The 17,130-nt window shown below is 53.0% G+C and overlaps 1 protein-coding gene across 2 annotated transcripts; it reads left to right on the top strand.

Annotated features, from left to right (window-relative positions):
- Window positions 1-829: 829 nt before the first annotated feature.
- Window positions 830-16,880, top strand: DVL3 (dishevelled segment polarity protein 3). 2 transcript variants are annotated; one of them, XM_017726985.1, is made up of 16 exons: window positions 830-971; window positions 4,625-4,694; window positions 8,118-8,239; window positions 8,626-8,732; window positions 9,309-9,444; window positions 9,700-9,793; window positions 10,173-10,242; window positions 10,535-10,674; window positions 10,872-10,948; window positions 11,448-11,515; window positions 11,875-11,925; window positions 12,047-12,196; window positions 12,954-13,085; window positions 13,315-13,482; window positions 14,088-14,300; window positions 14,587-16,880. In XM_017726985.1, exons 1-16 carry the CDS (start codon window positions 925-927, stop codon window positions 15,009-15,011), a joined length of 2,070 nt encoding a protein of 689 aa, XP_017582474.1. In that variant the 5' UTR covers window positions 830-924; the 3' UTR covers window positions 15,012-16,880. The 2 variants fall into 2 exon arrangements, with proteins under 2 accessions (XP_017582474.1, XP_008642751.2); XM_008644529.2 differs by lacking the exon at window positions 11,875-11,925 and having other exon boundaries at window positions 831-971.
- Window positions 16,881-17,130: the final 250 nt, after the last annotated feature.

The raw sequence follows: 17,130 nt of genomic DNA, 5'->3' as shown, positions 1-17,130 counted from the left end.
TGGGCGGGTCTTGGGGTTGGTTTCCTCTGTCCCCACTGAAAGTGGAATAGTTGACTTGTGCCGAGAGGTTGGTCACCTTGACCGAGCAAATGTATCACCCTGTCCTTTCACCCACAGGCAGGGCTCTGTGTCCCTGATCAGGCAGCATGTAGCACTGAACATTGGCTCTGCCTGAAGTTCTCTCTAGGAATTGGATGCAGTCCAGGCTGCTGGCGACAGTATGAATGGTTGCTAGTGCAGCCAGGGCAGGGTTTGTGTGTGCACGCACTTGGAAGTGAGAAGACGACAACTTGCCTGCATTGGAAAGGGCTGGTGTGGGCACCAAAGAGGGTGGGTCCCAGGGGGACTGCCTGTGTTTGGCATTCATCTGGGCTGCAGGGGCTTTGGGCAGAGGCTGGCACAGAACATGCTGAAGAAGCATTAAGCTAGCTGGGTTTTCATCCATCATCACTGCTCCTTTCCTGCTTTTCCTGCTTCTCCATCTGTGCAAGAGGAATTAACACACATCCTGGGAGTGGATTAGACTGCTCAAACCGTGACCTCCTCATCTGTGCCTTCTGGGGATGGGTAGCCTTTGTGCAGTCCCTTTGCTGGCTCTCCAGTTTTGTCAGGGATGGTGAGTGCCAGCTGCCAGCAAAGGGCTGTCGACGTGCTGCCTTTCACCCTGTGGGACAGCCCTTTGCTGAGCGTGTGTGACACCAGCGCAACCAGTGGGGCTGGCAGGGTGGAGCGAGCCTGCTCCTCGGGTTTAGGCTTCCAGTTCATTTGCCTTTTGCTGATGCCTTGTGAGTGTTGGCAAGCCTTGCGTCCTGTTTTTGGGGACGGTTGGGGCAGCTGTTGGCACACCAGGGAGCACAGCCAGGAGCCCAGAGTACCTGTTTCTCCAAACTCCAGTGTGCTGCGACTTGATAGCACTCTGGGCCAATGGGTCACAGCTCCGTGTCCCACCTTTGCATCCTCTTCGATTCTCCGTGAGTTGGGGACTGGCTTGGGGACCCTTCAGAGCTGTTGATAGGATTCCACTTCTGAGTAGTGTTAGATACTTATAATCTACTTACTTTTAATACATAATTTCTCTTGGTTTCACATTCTTTACTTTGTTCTTTTTATGTTGGATTCCCCCCTCCCCCCCATAATTTAATCACTATTAGTTACTATGTATTTTAAGCTCAGTATGTGTCAAGCTACCCTAGATATAGCTTAAAAAGGGGAACATAGTATTAATACATAATTTCTCTTGGTTTCACATTCTTTACTTTGTTCTTTTTATGTTGGATTCCCCCCTCCCCCCCATAATTTAATCACTATTTAGTTACTATGTATTTTAAGCTCAGTATGTGTCAAGCTACCCTAGATATAGCTTAGAAAGGGGAACATAGTATCACAAACTAATTTTAATATATCTTTGTATTAAATGAGAGTGCTTAAAATGTTGTCATTAAGTAGAAAAGGAAATTAGCTTGTTAAAGCCTATTTTGGTATTTGATTTATCAAAGATAGTAATTGAATCTTCTGAATTCACAAGTTGTTTTGATTGCAGATTCTCTGTGGAAAAAGTATTTAGGGGTCCAGTGATATTTAAAATAAAAAAAAAATAAACTTACTTTCCTTGGAAAACTGATTTTTTTTTTTTTTTTTTTTTTTTTTTTTTTTACTCTTGTGGAAAAAAAAAAGTTAGTGTTTCACTGTGAAGGCTGATAATAATGTAGCTGTTTGTGTAATGCAGGGACATGACATTATGGCACAACTGCAAAGCTTGAAGTGATGTTGAAATATTATGTACGTAATTAAAAAGCAACAGTATCATTTGGTAGGCAGCATGTTTAATGTATTTCACTTTCATCTATTAGAAATCTCTGGCATAGTTTGTGATTCTTTCAGATCATTATAAAGAGGCTTAAATTATGTATTTCTTTAGAATTAAGCAAACTGGTGGAAATATGTCTGCTGGAAATACAGTACAGCAGAAACAGTCTGGGAGGTTGCTGGAGTGTGTGGAAGAACTTCCTGATACAGCAGATGAGGGAGCCAGCTGGGGAAGGCACCCACTGGACCTGTTGTTAGTGAACAGAGAAGAACTGGTGGATGATGTGATGGCTGGAGGCCACCTTGTGCACACCAATCACAACATGACAAGAGTTTTTGATTCTCAGAGAAGTAAGGAGGGGGATCAGCAGAACTGCCACCTCGGACTTGCAGAGGGCAGACTTTGGCCTGATTAGGGACTTGGTTGATAGAGTCACTTGAGAGGCAGTTCTGAAGGGCAAAGCAGCCCAGGAAGGCTGGACATTCTTCAAGAAGGAAAACCAAAAGATGCAGGAACAGGCTGTCCCTATGTGCTGAAAGACAAGCCAGTGGGGAAGAAGACTGGCCTGGCTGAGCAGGGAGCTTTGGCTCAAATCAGGAGAAAAAAAGAGTATTTTACCTTTGGAAAAAGGGGGAGGCAACTCAGGAGTGCTACAAGGATCTTGTGAGGGCATGCAGGGAGAGCTAGAAGGGCCAATGCCCAACTAGAACTTACCTGGCTACTCCTGTAAAAGACAATTAAAATGTTTTTACAAATAATATCAGCAACAAAAGGAGGGCTAAGGAGAATGTCCATCCTTTATTGGCTGTGGGGGGAAATAGTGACAAAGGATGAGGAAATGGCTGGGGTACTTAATGTCTTCTTTGCCTCTGTGTTTAATAGCAAGATCAGCTGTTCTCAGGATGTCCAGCCCCCTGAGCTGGTAGACAGGGACAGGGAGCAGAATGAAGCCCATGTAATCCAAGAGGAAATGATCAGAAACCTGCAATGCCACTTAGACATACAAAAGTCTATGGGGTCAGATGGGATCCACCCAAGGATACTGAGGGAGCTGGTGGAAGTGCTCACTGAGTCACTCTGTCATTTACCAGCAGTCCTGGTCAACCAGGGAAGTCCCAGGTGATTGGAAGTTGGCAAATACGATGCCCATCTACAAGAAGGGTGAGGAAGAGAAACCAGGGAACTACAGGCCTATCAGCCTGACCTCAGAGCCGGGGAAGGTCATGGGGCAGATTATCTAGAGTGCCATCATGGGACATGTACAGAACAGCCAGGCAATCAGACCCACCTAGCATGGGTTTAGGAAAGGCAGGTCCTGCTTGACCAACCTGATCTCCTGTGACAAGGTGGCACGATTAGTGGAGGAAGGAAAGGCTGTGGATGTTATCTACCTGGACTTCAGTAAAGCCTTTGACGCTACTTCCCACAGTATTCTCCAGGAGAAACTGGCTGCTCTTGGCTTGGACAAGTGCACAGTTCCCTGGGTAGAAAACTGGGGGGGTGGGCCCAGGGAGTTGTGGGGAGTGGAGCTACATCCATTGGCTGCTCACAGTGCTGTTCCCCAGGGCTCAGTACTGGGGCCAGTCCTGTTTAATATCTTTATCAATGATCTGGTCATGGGGATCGAGGGCACACTCAGTTCACAGATGACTAAGTTAGGTAGGAGTGTTGATGTGCTGGAGGGTAGGAAGGCTCTGCAGAGAGATCTGGACAGTCTGGATCAACGGGTCAAGGCCAGCTGTATGAGGCTTGACAAAGCCAAGTGCTGGATCCTGCACAACCTGGGTCAGAACAACGCCACACAGCTCTGCAGGCTGGGGGAAGGCAGCCTGGAAAGCTGCCTGGTGGGGAAGGACCTTGGGATGCTGGTTGACAGTGGCTGACCATGAGCCCACGTGTGTGTACTCAGGTGGCCAAGAAAGTCAGTGGCATCCTGCCTTGTGTCAGCAATAGTGTGGCCATCAGGACCAGGGCAGTGACTGTCCCCTGTACTTGGGACTGGTGAGGTCACACCTCAAAGCCTGTGTTCAGTTTTGGGCCCCTCACTACAAGACAGACATTGAGGTGCTGGAGCATGTCCAGGAAAGGGCAACAGAACTGGGGAAGGGTCTGGAGCACAAGTCCTGTGAGGAGCAGCTGAAGGAGCTGGTGGTGTCTAGCCTGGAGAAAAGGAGACTCGGGGGACCTTCTCACTCTTTACAACTCCCTGAAAGGAGGTTGGAGCCAGGTGGGGATTGGTCTCTTCTCCCAAATAGGAAGCAACAGGACAAGAGGAAACGGCCTCAAGTTGTGCCAGGGGAGGTTTAGATAGAACATTAGGCACATTTCTTCACCAACCAAAAGGGTTGTCAAGCACTGGAACAGGCTGCCCAGGGGAGTGGTGGAGTCACCATCCCTGGAGGTATTTAAAAGTCATGTAGATGTGGCACTTGGGGACATGGATTGGTGGTGGCCTTGGCAGTGCTGGGGTAATGGTTGGACTTAATGATCTTAAAGGTCTTTTCCAACTTAAATGATTCTATGATTCTATTATATACAACTGAATTTTGATTTTACTGATTAGAATGTGAAGTGGAGGATGAAACAGATGCATGCACATAGAAAGGCTGTTCTGCCTTTGGCTTCTCTCCAGGCTGCCAGTCATGGCTGTGGGCAAAGCAACCTGTGGCCTGGCAGCAGGAGAGAGCTGCTAGTCCTCTCCTGCTCCATCCCCAAGCCTGGGTTGCCTGTTGTTGTGTGCAAGTACCCATCTGGGGAAGTCTCCTTTTCCTTTGAAGTCCTGAACCCAGCTCTGACTGCCTCTTCTCCCCTCTGCAGGGTGGTGAAAGAAGAGATCTCGGATGACAATGCCAAGCTTCCCTGCTTCAACGGCCGGGTGGTGTCATGGGTAAGCAAGCCCCTTGCTTCGGTATTTCTCAGCCTGTTTGTACCCTCTCTGAAAAACACCGTTCGGTTGTGTAGTGCCAAGTAAGGCACAGGGACTGCTCTGTACCGTTGGTGTGCTGGCTGCTCACAAAGCTGATGAGCTGGATCCCCACACTCCAGTCCCTCAGCTGGAGAGGGGGCTCTGTGATGCTGGGTCCCCTGTACCGGGGAAGATGTGGGATACCTGTATGAAGAGCTCACAGTAACTGATGCCTGGCAGAGATCGTGGTCGTGGCCTGTCCACAGCATAACCCCTGTGCCCCTATGGCAGGGTCAGCTTTCCAAGGAAAGTCCCGCTCCAGTGACTGGCGCAAAGGGCTTAAGTGACTTTAGTGCTGGTGAAGCGGACTGGATTTGACTGCCCTGAAGACTAAAGGTACTGCCTGGGCAGCTGCAGGACAAGCTTTTCCCTCAGTACCATGCCATGCACATGCTCTGCTCCCTGCCTGCATGCTTCCCTCTGTCCTCACAGGGACCCTCCATTAGTGGGGGGAAAGTCTCCACAGCCCATCATCCAGTTTTCCCTCTTCTGAGCTGCAGTTTGTTCTGATGGGGGTGTGGATCTACACCAAGAGCAGAGCAAATATTCAAGTGCCTTTTTCCAGAGGCCCCTAAACAGACTCTAAAACAGTAAAAATCCTCAGCAAATCAGGCTAGGTCAGACCTAATTCTGCTTCTATCCCTACACCAAACAGTGACAGGGGTGGGCAGGTGCCCCACTGCCGACACGGCTGCCTCTGAGATTCCAGCCAGGGGAGCTGGGTGCAGTCTGGAGCAGGGAGGAAAGGCTGTGCTGGGCTCCCACACAAAGAGCCGGGGCCGGACGCTTGCCGTCCTCCCTCTAGCGGTTATCCAGGCCCTTCGGAAAACAGCCTGTGTCCGGCTCTTGGCCATCACACATTCCTCTGCATCCATCCCGTTGCTGCTGCATCTGCCCCAAGATGTCTTCCCACCTCGCCCTTTCCAGCTGCTTTTTGCTTTCACCTGCCCTATGGGGAGTCCCAGAGTCTCTAAACCCATTCCAGTGCTCCTTTTTCACCTGTGTGCTTTTCCTTGTGATCCGTGCATCCATGCAGCTGCTGGCTCTCCTTGTAGGGGCTCTCTGGTTGTTCAGTGTGAGTGCCACAGATCTGATGTGGGTCTGTCTGGTGTGACCACCGTGCTGTTGCTCTGCTGGGCATCCTTGCAGGGAACTTGTGCCCAGAGTGAGCATCACTACCAGCTCTTGTGCATGAAGGGTAATGGCAGTCCCAGAGGCCTTTGTGCACCTGATGATCCCTTTTTCTACCTCTGCTGAGAGTCTCCTAGTCCATGGGTGGTTTGGGGGCTGAGAGGGGAGCACATTGCTGCTTCTGACAGACAGGCTGGGATGTAGCTATTTTAGGAATTCAGTACTAATTTTAGCGTCAGGGAAAGACGGGGGCTTGAATCCAAGTGAGTATTTCCTGGCAGTGTAAAGAGGCAGGAAAAGTGCAGGATGGTTATCAAAACCTTCCTGGAAGGAAATCCCACTCTTGGGAGTGTTAGAGGAAGATAGCATCAATCCTGCCTGCTTGGAAACACCCCCTCAGCTCTCCTCACTGCTGTTTGACAGCTGCCTGTGGCTAGTTCCCTCTGCCCAGATCTATTTGCTTGATGTTGCCTTGAGATTTTCAAGCATAGAGTGTTACATGACTTTTCCCTAGGCAATGCTGGCCACTTCCAGCATCTCTTCTATCCTGTGCTCCCGGGCAGTGGCTGCCAGAGCAGGGATGTGGCCCTCAGGGAGGGGGATGTGTCCTGGGAAGACAAGTCACCAGGAAGGTGCCAGGAGCAGAGCCAGGCATGTGTGTGGGGCTTGCTGGAGGGATAGAAGCTGACCTGAGCATGAGACAAGAGCTGGTTAGACAGTTGTGAGAGCAGGAGCCGTTGGGCTTGTCCTGGGGCTTGTGGGACGGGCTCTGCAGCTTTCGACACCTGAGGCTGCTCTCTGCCCTGTCTGCTGCCTTGGCTCCGGCTTTTTCAAGGCTGCTCCGTCTTCCTTGTCCCAGCTGCATCCCTGTCTCTGTTACCAATGTCTCTGGCAGTACATGTCTCTTATCTTCTACTCTGATCTGTGGGGACCATTTCCACCTTACCAGGGCTTCCCCAGCTCCTGAAGGTGGGCAGGGCACAACTCTTTCATCAGTGATGCGGGGAAGCACTCAAGACCTGTATAAATGGGCTGTGCCTCCAGCATATGAGTTGGCATCTGCTTCTGGCTCCATGCAGTGTGGTTCCCTCACCAGCAAGCAGTAGTGCTGCCTCTGCATTTACACTGGGTATTATGGTTTGCACAGCAGCTATCAGCTTCTTTCCAGCCTATGTTTCATGTTTCTTCTGTTCTGAGCAACAGTGGGCATCCCTAACCTCTGTTAGATCCTTTCTGGGCCCTGTCACCTCTGCTGTGGAGGTCCCTGAATGCTTCTGTCTAGGAAGAGGCTCTTTGTTGCTTTCTTGCTTGGCCCTATTGGGATTAGCCCAGTACATTACAGCTTGAAAGTAAGAGAGAGTGCAAACCTGGACAGGGAGCAATATTGGGGAATAGCTCATTTGGGCTGTCCTCTGTTTCATTCCACTGGCGAGCCCATAGCTCCTGGGAGAGGCTCCAGCTCATTCCCTGAGCCCTGAAATTGGTGGTTTATTATAGAGCCAGAATCACAGATGTTGGTGTGCCTGGGCTGCCCCACAGAATGTCTGGTATAAAGAGTCTCTGGGGTTTAACCCTTTCTTGAATTTCTGCACTGGGGAATCTGTTGAGCATCCCAGAGATTGGCCGGAGGTTGTGCTCAAGCCAATAAGCTGAACACAGCCTGAAAGTTTGCAAAGTATGAAAGTATGGAAGCTGAGAAAGAGCCTGTTTCAAGAGTGTATTTCAAAGCCAGCCTTGGCCCTGAGCTCTGTTACCCCCAGCTTACAAAGGCTGAGAAGGTGAAAGTCCTGCTGGGTCCCACAGCTTGATGGTAGAAATGTAGAGACTGCTAGAACTGAGGAAAGGAATGACTTTAACTGCCTTTTCCAGTGTGACAACTCGGGGACTTCAGTCGCTGCTGCAGGATGTGTGCTAAAGGCTACCTGAGTGTGTGATGTGGGTGTGCAGGGGATGTCAGAGTGTCCAAGCACGGCTGTCACCCACCCGGGCTTCACTGCTGGGTTGGGAATTCCTGAGCCACAAATAGCTAGTGTCTGGGAAGGCCTTGAGGGGGAATGTTGCTACATGCTTGGCCCGTTCCATACCTGCTCTTGGGCATCTGCTGTTGTCAACTGCCAAAGATGAGATCCTGGGCCAGGCAGGCTTTTGGCCAGCTCCTTTGGCCACTCTTATAAATGTTTTCTCAGTTTCCTTTTCTGTCTCTTGTCCCTCCAGCTGGTGTCTGCAGAGGGTTCCCATTCAGATGCTGGCTCGGTCTGTGCCGACAACCAGACAGAGCTGCCACCGTCCATGGAGCGCACAGGAGGAATTGGAGACTCCAGGCCCCCCTCTTTCCAGTAAGTTACGTGGACATCTGTTCTGGTTTCTAAGAGACACACGGTGGGTTTGCTGTAATCGAGACCAGTATCCCAGACCAGGCTGGGACACTCTTACCCAAATTGTCGGGGATGACAGCCAGCAAGAGGGGAGGAGAGTGGGGCTGGGAGCAGATTTGAAGTGGAGCTGCATTACTCAACAAACATGGGCATGCTGAAAATAGTGCAGGGAATTTTCAGCATCCCCAGTCCTTTGCCCTGCACTCGTAGATGCGCTGTGGTTGTTCCTGTCCCTCAAGAAGGAGACAGCTGATGGCTGGAACCTTGTGTTGGTCAGGACAGAGGTAGAGAGAGCCTTGTCAAGTTGTTCCCTGTTGCACATATTTGTTGGTTTTATCTCATCACAGCCCTAACACTGGGGGGAGTCGGGAAAACTTGGACAATGAGACAGAGACAGACTCGGTGGTGTCGTCGCAAAGGGAACGACCTCGTCGGACAGATGGGCCTGAGCATGGTGAGTGTCAGTAACATGGTGAGAACTCTGCAGGGCATGGCTGGGGCATGGTGGCAGCACTAGCTCCAGACTTGGGGCAGCTTTCTCTGCTCTGCAGAACCTTCCCAGCTTAGAAGGCCTATTCTATGGCTTTTAGAAGGGCCGTAGCCTCACACTGGAGGCAGGAGCTAACACCTGTGTTACATCAGAGCTTGGTGTTGGACTCTTTGGGGTCAAAGGAGATATCTCCTGTAGAGGCCTCAAGAGCAGGAGACACTTGTGCCTCTGTCTTCTTAGCTGAGAAGTAGAATGTGCTTTAGCTTTGCCACTCATGCTGCTTCTTGCTCTACCAAGGAGAAGTTACAAGTCTTCCACAAGTTTAGCAGCATTGTTCCTGCTGGCCCATCAGCCTCTTCACCACCCTGTAGTGGTAGAAGAGGTATCTCATAGAAGATGGATCTGATCCCAGGGTAGACTGGGAGTTAGCTGGCACTAGACGGGATTGACTGATGGCCAGATTTGTTCTGAGGAGGTTGCCATGAGCCCTGCATAGGGGAAGGGTTTGTCTCAAGCCCACTGAGTCTTGTCTTTTCACAGCACCCAGGGTGAATGGGACAGTGAAGGGAGAGCGGCGTCGAGACCTGGGTGGCTACGAGAGCTCCTCCACACTCATGAGCAGTGAGCTGGAAACCACCAGCTTCTTCGACTCAGATGAAGATGACTCTACCAGCAGGTAGGAGAGCTTGCATCTTGGGGAAACACTAACTTCCCCCTGACTCCCAGAACAGAGAGATGCCTTTGCAGGGCACAGTAATCCTGTGCTCAGATCTGCTTCTGTCTCACCTAGCAGCCCCCTCTGCCATTGTCTTTCCCCCATGTGCATGTTCTCCCCTGCAGTCCTCTATTCCCTGTGCCATTTCCATGGCTCTCTTGCTGCCAGAGCCACCACCGTGGCAGCAGAAGAGCTGACTCTTGCTTTTGCCTGCAGGTTTAGCAGTTCAACAGAGCAAAGCAGTGCTTCCCGTCTTATGAGGAGGCACAAGCGACGCCGGCGGAAACAGAAGGCTCCACGCATTGAGCGGGTACCCAGGGAGGGGCTGGGTATCCTGGGGAGGGCAGTGCCGGTCAGGGTGGGCTCTCGGGGATTCAGCTGTTTTTGCTGTGGGCACGGCTTCAGACAGGTGTCCAAGTGCTGAGACTTCAAAAAGTGGTGTGAACCTTTTCCAAGCCAATGTAGCTTCAAGAGCTGGGACCACAGGTCTTGTCCTGGCTGTAGAGAGGTCATAAGGGTCATGGCTGATGTTCTCTGGCTCTGCAAAGCTCCCAGCATAAGACTGGAGTTGTGGGTGGTGGCTGTGGTGCCACAAGGAGGGGCAGGAAGGAAAGGACAAGTGGAGGAAGCTAGGGCTGGGAATGTTACTGAGGCACGGGAGGACATCTCATGTTTCACTTACGTTGCAGTCATCGTCCTTCAGCAGCATCACAGACTCCACCATGTCCCTGAACATCATCACGGTCACGCTGAATATGGGTGAGTGGGAGGTGTGCATGGAGCCTGCAGTTCTTCCAGAGCGAGACTGGGTCGCGGAGAGGGAACTGGGGAGGGGGCAAGGAGAACACATGGGGGAGGAGTGAGGAGATGGATTCTGTAGAAGATTGGCTTCTCTTGTAGCAACAGTTTCTCAAGAGTTTGTGTGTCCCAGGACATCTCTCTGGGACAGGGGTGCAGATCACCATCATTAGTATGTGGTTTTTCTGAGGTTAGGGCTGCTTGTGCCTGCTGCTTTGGGGTGACTTACTTTTTTCTCTTTCCATCCCTGCAGAGAAATACAACTTTCTGGGCATTTCTATTGTGGGACAGAGCAATGAGCGTGGGGATGGAGGCATTTACATTGGCTCTATCATGAAGGGCGGCGCTGTGGCAGCTGATGGCAGGATTGAGCCAGGAGACATGCTCTTGCAGGTACTTCACACCCACATATCTCCATCTTTGGGCCCGGGAAAGCAGCAAGAAAAGACCCAGAAGCCTCCTTGAGAACTTTGGCAGGCTAAACCCAGGAAGCTGTGCTTGGAAGAGGGAAGCTGAGTCACTGCTGAGCTGAGTGGGGAGCTCAGCCTCTGGTCACATCTCTGGGACTCACCTCTTTGTGTTGTTTGCAGGTAAATGACATCAACTTTGAGAACATGAGCAACGATGATGCTGTGCGGGTGCTGAGGGAGATTGTGCACAAGCCGGGGTGAGTACCTGGATTGTTCCTTCCATCCAGGGACATCTGCACAGTGTTTGCTTGGGGTGTGTGAGTTGTGTCTTCCAGCCACCTCTGCCAGTGCCTCTGCAGAAGCTCAGAACTTAGGGTTTTGGTGTTGCTTTGATTCCTGGGTTTTCATGCCCAAAGCAAGAATTGCAGCCAAAGGAATTGGGGTCTGTGCCCGTTTTTTTGTGGGGATGCCGTGTCGCTGCTCATTGCAGGGCAGTTGGACTAGATAACTTTTAAAGGTCCTTTAAAACAAACTGTGCTGTGATTCTCTGATTCTGTTTGGGTCATTAGCAACCCTCAGCAGGGTCACATCATTTTGTTCATGTCGCTAGGGAAACCCATAGCTGGAGGGAAGCAAGGTCACTTTACTGGCAGCTTCTCCCTGTCTCCCAGGAGAGAGCTGGCACACAGCATCCATCCATCATGCAGGGGTTTGTGCTACTGTGCTCTGGTTCTAAGTCTCACCTTTTTGTTGCAGGCCCATCACCCTGACAGTGGCCAAGTGCTGGGACCCCAGTCCGCGGGGCTGCTTCTCGTTACCCAGGAGTAAGTGGATAGCTGACCCACCCTTAGCACTGGTGCCCAGCTCATGTGAGAGCCCTGCCTTAAGCACTTACTTGGTTGTTGTCTTGTTCCTCCCCTGTGTGTGTGACTCCATGGGGCACTGAATTGGGGTTTGATAGAGTTTCAGCTCTCCTTTTAGGAGGCTGCTATGCCCTATTCCCAGGCCAAAATGCCCATAAGCCCAGCCCTTCTTCCCACATCACGCTGGGGACGCGTTTCACTGGGGCAGGGAGGTCACTTGCTCGGGGCGCCAGAGGAAAGAGAAACCCCCCTTAAGCGATAGGGGGATCTCTCCCTCTGCACCTCTCCTGCTGACCCTCCCTCTCTTCTTTCTCTCCCAGTTGCTCCCCAGCGGATCTGGGCTGGGCCAGACTCTCCATGCTCCGATCCGGGTGAGTCCCGGCAAATCCTGGGGATGGAATGGGCTATGCTGAGTCCCTGTCCCTCCCCAGAGGTTTTTTTGATGAGGTGATAGTTTCTTACAGCTGCTGACTGACTCTTTCTTCAATGCAGGTGAGCCCATCCGGCCCATTGACCCGGCAGCCTGGGTGTCTCACACGGCAGCGATGACTGGCACCTACCCAGCGTACGGTATGAGTCCATCCATGAGCACAATCACTTCCACCAGCTCCTCCATCACCAGCTCCATCCCAGAGACTGAACGTAAGTTCTTGTGCCTCCGTGCTGCACCCGCTGCACGGCCTCCTCACCTTCACTGTGCTGTGAAGGGAGCAATACATCTGCCTGGGGACAGCTGGGGTGGGCCAGATCTGCCCTGCCAAGGGACTGGGAGGGAGGCAGCTCTCGCCAGGCTGGCACTTGGATCAGTGGGAGTTCTGCCTGGGAGAATTAATATCATGTTTTTCAGCCTTCTGTGTGAGGAGAGTAGAGGAGCCTGGGTGCAATGAGGAGCTGTGGCAGGTGCAGAGGAAAGGCTCAGACCAGTCAGGGGTTAGTGGCTGAGAATGTGGGGCCAGGTGGATTCAGCATGTACCTGGAGCAATTGAGAGCTCCTTCCAGACAGCAGATAGAGCAGGATGGAGGAGGCAGCTGGGTGCAAAGAGCCTTGTGGTGGGGCAGGGTCCTGCTGAGCACAGGGCTCTCGGTTGCTTTCTGAAGGTTTGGGGTGATTTGGTATATAGACCCCTGAAGCAAGGGTCTGGAGAGCTTGGGTGAGGCAACAAGCCAGGAGTTTGTTTTAAGTATGTGACTCTTGCCCGGGCTTTGCCCAAGAGGAGATGGCTGACATGTGAAGGATGACATGGGAAGGCTGGAAGGGGGGTTACACAGCATGTACCCTGAGGCTGTCTGCGATGTATTGTTCCCTGGCCCATTCCTCCTGTGTGTGATGCTTCCACTGGCCCTCTTGAATCTTCTGCCCTCTCTCACCTCTGCCTCCCTTCCTTCATCCACACCACAGGCCTCGATGACTTTCACCTGTCCATCCACAGTGACATGGCGACCATTGTGAAAGCCATGGCCTCACCAGAGTCAGGCCTTGAGGTGCGTGACCGCATGTGGCTGAAGATCACCATCCCCAATGCCTTCATTGGTAAGAGACTGTGCTGCCTGCAGCAGAGGCAGGGACTGGGGAGTGGGTGGCCCATTTTAAGCAGATGTCAAAGGGAGCATCTTTGTCACCATAAACAAACTGTTGACTAGCCAAGAGTCACAAATTGAACCTTTTGGCCCACTTCGTCTTTTCTCCAGTGTGGCTCACTTGCCTCAAGGGCCACCGTCTTGCTCTCTCTTGCCAAATTTAACTCTGTATTTGGTGGCAGGTTCGGATGTGGTAGATTGGCTCTATCACCATGTGGAGGGCTTTACAGACCGCCGTGAGTCCCGCAAATATGCCAGCAATCTGCTGAAGGCTGGCTACATCCGACACACTGTGAACAAGATCACCTTCTCGGAGCAGTGCTATTACATCTTCGGGGACCTCTGTGGAAGTATGGCTCTTGGCGTGGGTGGGAGGGAGTGGATGGAGGGGTAGTGGTCCTGCAGAGCCCTGTTGACACCATAGGGACACACCTACAGCCATTGCCATCAGGCTGGGCCCCTTGTTCTACAGACCCTGTTAAGGGAGCAACGAAGAATATCCCAGCTTCCTTGTCCTGCTGCTGAGGTAGTGAAGTTGGAAGCAGCATTGACAGAGTCACCTACTATGTGATCTTTTCTCCTGGGCAGTCATAGCAGAGTCTTAGTATTTACTGTCTCCAGCCTCTGAATTTCAGTGCTGGCAAGGGGTTGGTGCTCAGGCAACTGGGTTCTGGTCAGATAAGAGGGATGGGGGAATGAATTGGCAGGGTGAGCTGTAGCCCTGATGTGGTCCTTTTCCACCAAGCTGGTCTCTATATTAGAGTGGCAGTTTGGACTCCCACAGCCTGGCAGTTGTTCAGCCAGGAAGCACAAATGGTGGCATTGACTAGCAGAGAGAGTGCCAACTTCTTGTGTCTCCTTGCATATCCCATCAGCAAGACTGGACGGAAAGCTGCTTCACCACACGTGGTTGTTTTTCTGCTTGGATTAACCCCTGTTCTCTGCTTTCTTGCAGACATGGCTAATCTGTCTCTTCATGATCATGATGGCTCCAGCGGTGCCTCTGATCAGGACACTTTGGCTCCACTCCCCCACCCAGGAGCTGCACCCTGGCCTATGGCCTTCCCATATCAGTATCCACCGCCTCATCCATACAACCCCCATCCCGGCTTCCCTGACCCAGGCTACAGCTATGGAGGGGGCAGTGCAGGCAGCCAGCACAGTGAAGGTGAGTCAAAAGGACTAAAATATGCCTGCAGGTGGGCAGGTGTCCCGTTCAGCACAGGGAAGCAGCAGGAAAAGGCTGCTTAGGCAAAGCCCTATGTGGGGGAAGCCAGGGCAAAAGCCATGTTGGAAGGGTCATGGGACTTGCTGCTGAAAGGAGACTGAGAGCACAGACTGTGCTGGCGCCTGGCTGTGCCAGAGCGTGCTGCAATCCTCCCTTGGCTGGAGGAGCATCCGTTCTTCCTGACTTGTCCGAGCTGGCACCTAACCTTGCCTCGTGTGCTTTGCAGGGAGCCGGAGCAGCGGTTCCAATCGCAGTGGCAGCGAGAGGAGGAAGGAGAGAGAGAAGACTGGGGAGTCGAAGTCGGGCGGCAGTGGGAGCGGGTCGGACCACCCCACGAGGAGCAGCATGCGGCGCGAGCGTGCAGCCAGCGAGCGCTCGGTGCCAGCCAGCCAGCACAGCCAGCGCAGCCAGCACTCCCTGGCTCACAGCATCCGCAGCCACCACAGCCAGCAGTCGTATGGGCCTCCCGGCCTCCCCCCTCTCTTCAGCCCCCCCATGTTGCTGATGCCTCCACCGCCGTCAGCCATGGGGCCCCCCGGGGCGCCGCCGGGCCGTGACCTGGCCTCTGTGCCCCCCGAACTGACAGCCAGTAGACAGTCCTTCCGAATGGCCATGGGCAACCCCAGTGAGTTCTTTGTGGATGTAATGTGAAGCGCCCATCCCCTGTCTGTCTGCTGTCCCTCCTTCCCCCTTCTATCCCTGTCGTTTGTTTCCTAGGACCAGCCCTGGCTTCACCCCTTGTTTTTTGGGGGGTTTTTTTTGTTTCTTTTTTTTTTGTCTTGATAACGAAAAGAAAAAAGGGAAAAAAAAAATAAATGGAACTAAACCTTGATTCTAATCCCTCCTCGAGCTGGGTGGACAGGCCTGGCAGGCCTGCTGGGTGCTGTCAGCCCATCCCGCCACCAGACTTGTGTATTGCTGATGGTAATTCCCTCCTGCCATCCTCTTTCTAACCCCATTAATCCGCATCCGTCCCAGCACCCTGTGCTGCTTGCCCGTGTGTCACTGCTGCCTCAGTCCTTCCACCCTAAACATCTCTTCTTTCTTTTCACCCTTTTGTGTTTCTTCTATCAAGCAGCAAAGAATTACGGGGTGTTTGACTTTCTCTGAGCCTGCCGCCCGTGGGGGGGAGAGCTGGAGCGTGGCGTGGCCCGACAGCAGGACACGGAGCTCCAGGGGCGCTGGGCACGCATGGCGCTGAAGATGGCTTCTTTCCTCCCCCTCGTGGAAGATGCCCTGCCCTTCCCACAGCCCTGAGAGGGGGAGCAGGGACCAGCCTTATATATGTATTTTAAATCCCGTTGTAGTTGCCTTTTGGCTAATGCATGAATGTTCCAGGGCTTCAGTGCCTCCAGGGAGTGGAGAGATGCTGCCACTTCCCTCTTGCCTCCCTTCTCTTGCCCACATATTGGGCTAGGTCCGAGCCTGACACTGCCCCCATGGCAGGACCCTCCTTCACCTTGGCCAGGCCTTGGGGCTGGGGCGGTACCTCTGCATCCAGCCCAGAGTGGTGGTGAGTGCCTGTGCACAGTCTCTTGCGTGACTCAGTGCCCTACACCTACCCTGGGGTACTTTGGGGGGATTTAAGGGCAGAGCTTTGCTCCTTCCATCCTGCTCTTTGCCCTCCTGCCTGCAATGTGCTGCTGCCTGTCCTGTTTGTAGGGTCTGTCCCATGCCTGGGGCTGGTGGTGGCAGCTGTGGCCTTCTCCCTCCTGCTGTCGCGCTGCTGCTCAGCTATGTGGTACCTTCAAGGGCCTGGACGGAGTTAGAAGGCGAGGGTGGGACACAACTGGTTCACTTTCATGCGTTGGAGCAACGTGGAGGTTCCCTTGTATTTGTCCTCTGAAGGGCCTAAGTCTGTGTCCTCCTCTGCCTGGTGCTGCTGGCCTGGCTGCTGGGAGGACAAACCTCCGGGACAGCCTGGCTCCCTCTGGGCTGTGAATGGTGCCTGGGGGCCACACAAGCCCTCCAGGGACGAGACTGGAGCCTGAACCATGGCCTCTGGGCTCAGTGCCCACAGACGTGCTGGGACAGTTGAGTCTGTTTGCTCCAGTGCTCCCTGCCTTTCTTCCACTTCTGGGTACTCGGAGACGTGCCTGGGGCTGGGGCAGCCCTTTCCCCATGCCCAGGGCCAAGCACGGTACGGTATGGACAAGCTCGACCCTGCTGCTGTTGGTGCTGGCGCCCCGGCGCCCTCTCCTCCTGCCACGCCGTGGCTTCCTCCATAGCATTGCTTCCTTTGGTCTTTCTTGTGTTCACGGTTTTTATACGATGGAGTTGAAATGTATTTTGCTCCTTGGGAGTCTGCAGTGCCCCTGCAGCCCCTCTGCCAGCTCTCACATGCCATCAGTTCATCTCCCTGACTCCCTGAAGCTTCTCCTTCCCCTCTTCCCGCTGGAGTCAGACTGTCCCCAGCAGCCTCCTTGGCCACTGCTCACCCCTTGACCTGCCCTACCCGCTGGGTTTTATAAAAACAACACCAATCTCCTTGTTTTTATTTATAAACATAGTTTTATTGGACTCCTGCCTTGTGTCGTTCGTTTATTATTTTCCCCCAGCCTCCTGCGTCCTCCTGCCTTTCGCTCTAAAGCGAGATCCCAGCAGGATGAGCGCACCCTGTGCCAGTGTGCCAGCTGTCATTTCGCGGGCTGCCGAGGGCGGCTGCGGGCTGAGTCTCTCCGGAGCGGAGCCTGGGCGGGGGCTCTCAGGGTTTCCTGGGTCCCCGTTTCCAGCGGCCTTTGGCGCGGGGGAAAGCGGGCATGCCTGTGCG

Source organism: Corvus brachyrhynchos, unplaced genomic scaffold (genome assembly GCF_000691975.1).
Source record: "Corvus brachyrhynchos isolate BGI_N302 unplaced genomic scaffold, ASM69197v1 scaffold162, whole genome shotgun sequence".
Classification (NCBI taxonomy): Eukaryota; Metazoa; Chordata; class Aves; order Passeriformes; family Corvidae; genus Corvus; species Corvus brachyrhynchos.
Note: the sequence above shows the minus strand (reverse complement) of the source record. Positions and strands in the feature narration are given on the sequence as shown.

What these genes read in the sequence shown, in the direction of transcription:
- DVL3 (XM_017726985.1), top strand. Translation starts at nt 925, where the DNA reads ATGGGTCACAGCTCCGTGTCCCACCTTTGCATCCTCTTCGATTCTCC. An exon ending in GAAGATGACTCTACCAGCAG is followed by an intron (nt 9,445 to 9,699) that starts GTAGGAGAGCTT and finishes TTTTGCCTGCAG; the next exon opens with GTTTAGCAGTTCAACAGAGC. An exon ending in CTCTCCATGCTCCGATCCGG is followed by an intron (nt 11,926 to 12,046) that starts GTGAGTCCCGGC and finishes TCTTCAATGCAG; the next exon opens with GTGAGCCCATCCGGCCCATT.